Source organism: Sinocyclocheilus anshuiensis, unplaced genomic scaffold (assembly GCF_001515605.1).
Source record: "Sinocyclocheilus anshuiensis isolate Anshui unplaced genomic scaffold, SAMN03320099.WGS_v1.1 scaffold678, whole genome shotgun sequence".
NCBI classification, from domain to species: Eukaryota; Metazoa; Chordata; class Actinopteri; order Cypriniformes; family Cyprinidae; genus Sinocyclocheilus; species Sinocyclocheilus anshuiensis.
In genome coordinates, this window is record NW_015544157.1 from 369,770 (window position 1) to 373,649 (window position 3,880).

Below are 3,880 nucleotides of genomic sequence, written 5' to 3' on the forward strand. Positions count from 1 at the left end.
TTTATTTATTTTTTTTATTTCTTTTTTTTATTGGTTCGTTCAATAGTAGACATTTCTCTTATCTGTATGACCAAAAATGACAGAGTAGCATATTAGAAGTTATTTCCGCAGGAAAAAAATGTAAGGGATTGCGCGTGCGCCTCCATGTCATGTAGTAAGTGCGATAATATTCCCACACTTCTCATAAACACTTGATATGCATATAGCGCATAGTAATCTAAATTAACGTCAAAGTGAACCGCCATATAGCAGCCTTACTCCTTTCCATATGTGAGAGATCACGTGAGAGATCTTTGTCCTGTCTCCTACACTATAAGATATATTTCAGAAGCAGCTGTGGCGATGCCCAAAACAACAGCTTGGCACATTTGTCCAGAGAGACCGAAGGCTCTGGTTTGAGATTGTAATTAAGCAAGCACGGGCGGACTGGGGCCAAAAAGAGGCCCTGGACTTTTTGGCACAGAGCGACCCACCAAACCCGGTCCGCAACACACCACACCACACCACACCATAAATGACTGGCATTCTTTGCATTATAATTTGTCTTTCCTGGTGTATATGGCAAATAGTAGATCATTTGAAAGAATTTTTACGAGGGACAGTTTAATATCACTAAAGTTAAATACCTATATTATCAGTCCATATGACACAATGCTCTGGTATCGTCTAGAAGACTTGAATAGTGCAGAATGCGGAGTGTTTTTATGGTGCCGTTCTATTTTTATTTATTTTTTTGTCCTTTTGCAGGAGCTTGGCATCTATCATTTTAAGGAATAGAGCTCCAATTGTGGAAAAGAGTATACAAATTATTTTGATGATGAAAAATACAGTAAACAGTACTGTGAAATATACAGTGGTGTGAAAAAGTGTTGGCCCCCTTCCTGATTTCTTATTTTTTTGCATGTTTGTCACACTTTAATGTTTCAGATCATCAAACAAATTTAAATATTAGTCAAAGATAACACAAGTAAACACAACATGCAGGTTTTAAATGAAGGTTTTTATTATTAAGGGAAAACAAAATCCAAAACTACATGGCCCTGTGTGAAGAAGTGTTTGCCCCCCTGTTAAAACTGTGGTTTATCACACCTGAGTTCAATTTCTCTAGCCACACCCAGGCCAATCTTGTTAAAATTGATTTCATAAAATTGGAATCGAAAAAAATATCGTTCAGGAACCGGTATCGAAGTCAGGGTATCAGTATCGGTATCGATATCGAACATTTTTGAACGATACCCAGCACCATTTAAAATAGTTGTCTTCTATGCGAATATATAGTAATTACAGATTGCTGTGATCAAAGCTGAATTTTCAGCATCATTACTCCAGCATTCAATGTCACATGATCCTTCAGAAATCATTCTAATATGCTGATTTGCTGCTCAAGAAACATTTCTGATTATTATCAATGTTGAAAACAGTTGTGCTGCTTCATATTTTTGTGGAAAATGTGATACCATTCAGTCTTGGGTAAGATTAAAAAAATATAAATTTATATTTTTCTTCAACAACGTTGCATTAAACTGATTTAAGTGACAGTAAAGATATTTACACAAATTACGAAGTACTTACATTTCAAATAAATGCTATTCTTGAACTGAGAACCATTATACCAATAATAAAAACCATTATTAATAATTGATAAAAAATAATAACTGATAATAATTAGGCAGCAAATTAAGCAGCATTAAAATGATTTCTGAAGGGACACTGAAGACTGGAGTAATGATGCTGAAAATTCAGCATGATCAAATAAATTAAATCTTCTTTCAAATAAATGAATAAATAAAAAGCCTTAATTATTTCATACTTTTAACCACCAGTGTGTATATAAAATAATGCATGTGAATTAATAAGCAAATTATATTTTTACTAGGCCTATAATATAAATCACTTTCATATGCACAGCACTCGAAAGCAAATATGTACATTGTGACGAATAACGTAAATGGCATTAAAATCTGAGAAATTTGAAAAGGCCAGCAGTAGTTTGCATTCCTGAAAATTAAAGGGGTCATATGATGTTGCTAAAAAGAACGTTATTTTGTGTATTTGGTGTAATGCAATGTGTTCATGCGGTTTAAGGTTCAAAAAACACATTATTTTCCACATAATGTACATTATTGTTTCTCCTCTATGCCCCACCTTTCTGAAACGCGTCGATTTTTACAAAGCTCATCGGTCTGAAAAGCGAGGTGTGCTCTGATTGGCCAGTTATCCAGTGTGTTGTGATTGGCTGAATACCTCAAGCGTGTGACAGAAATGTTACGCCCCTTACTAACGGTTGGCAAATATTGCTGAATTGTCTCGTCATGTTCAGGTGCTTACATCTTACCTCAGCTCGTATTCAAGTCGCGCGCAGCGTCTGTGAATAGTAAATCCCGCCTTCTAAACTTTGATTGGCTATTTCAAACATTTTGACATTGACGAGCGCTTTTGAGCCGCTGCACTGAGCAGAATTTCTGAATCAAGTGGGCCGCACGGGCCATTCGTCTGGGCCGATGGAAGGATATACGTACATTTACTACAATTAATTTTTTACATATATTTATGCAAAGGGCCGGACCATATTGTACAGCGGCCCACCAGTGGCCCGTTTCAATAAGGAGGTTCAACCAACTCTGAGTTAAAACTTGAACTCTGAGTTGACTTACTCTGAGATGGGAAACGCTGAGTTTTCGGGTTCAGAATGCCAATAGGGTAAGAAAAATACGGCAGCGGCTACACTAAGTGGAATTAACATACATTCTTAGCGATAGATCCTATTTACAGTAGGCTAAGTGCAAATAGCTCTAGAAGATGCTAAATAGTGAAAATAGTGATATATTCTATTTACCATGTAAACGTAGCAGTTCTTTGCAATAAGTGTAAATAATAATTAGATGCTATTTATACTGGCAGATACATACTATTTGCACCTCAGTATTGTTGTACATTAACAGGATGCAATAATAATACAAGAGTGTAAATGATTATATTTATTACAATTATAAATGCTTTCATCATTATTAATCACTCGTTAGGCACTTTACTTCCACTTTTAGAGTATTTTCTTCATTTTCATTGAAAATAAATTCTAATGTGATGGGAAAAGTGAGAAGAACGAGCATGTAAATGATTATATTTATTAAAATTATAAATACTTTTATCATTATTAAACACTCGTTAGGCACTTTACTTCCACTTTTAGAACATTTTCTTCATTTTTATTGAAAATAAATTCTAATGTGATGGGAAAAGTGAGAAGAGCCAGCTCGGCAAAAGCCGGACTCGAACCCGATCAATCGCATCACAAGCTAGTTCTCCACGCCAACGCGTTACTGCCTACACTACTGAAGCCGTTATTCACGCGCGTTATATTTTAAGCTTGTGTGACATTGGAGGGCGGAGCTACTGTAAATTTGCACTTAGTAATAGACACTCCGAATAATCTTGTTTTCCATTTGCATTAAGATTATTTTTATTACCACACTGGCAGATAATTTTACTTAAGTAAAATGCACTTAATTTAGATCCCCCCTCTTATATAGAAAATCCGTCTTGACTTAAGAATTTTTTTTATATTTGTACTTGAAATAAGAAAAAAAATACTTTGTAAGAAAAGCATTTTTGCAGTGTGCATGAATGAATGAAGTTAAACAAGTTTAAATATCGCTTGCGCTTTAAAAAGGGGGAGGAGACTGAAAGAAACTCTGGGTTTACCGAAGAAAACCTACTCCCGACCAGGTTAGGTTCATAGAGCAAGTTACCTCTCTTTCAGAAACGGACTTGACTCACCCTGCTTTCTCGGGTTTGACAAACCTCCCATTCTGAAACAGAAATCCCAGAGTTTTCCTCATTTCAGGGTTAACATACTCAGAGTTTTCACTTAACCTCCTTT

At 35.6% G+C, this 3,880-nt stretch overlaps 1 protein-coding gene across 1 annotated transcript in view; it reads left to right on the plus strand.

Annotated features, from left to right (window-relative positions):
- Positions 1-777, plus strand: part of LOC107695440 (DExH-box ATP-dependent RNA helicase DExH1-like) — a 24,652-nt gene extending 23,875 nt beyond the window's left edge. Inside the window, exon 6 of the mRNA XM_016495345.1 lies at positions 748-777. Coding sequence (XP_016350831.1) covers positions 748-777 — 30 coding nt within the window. The remainder of the gene's footprint in view (positions 1-747) is intronic.
- Positions 778-3,880: the final 3,103 nt, after the last annotated feature.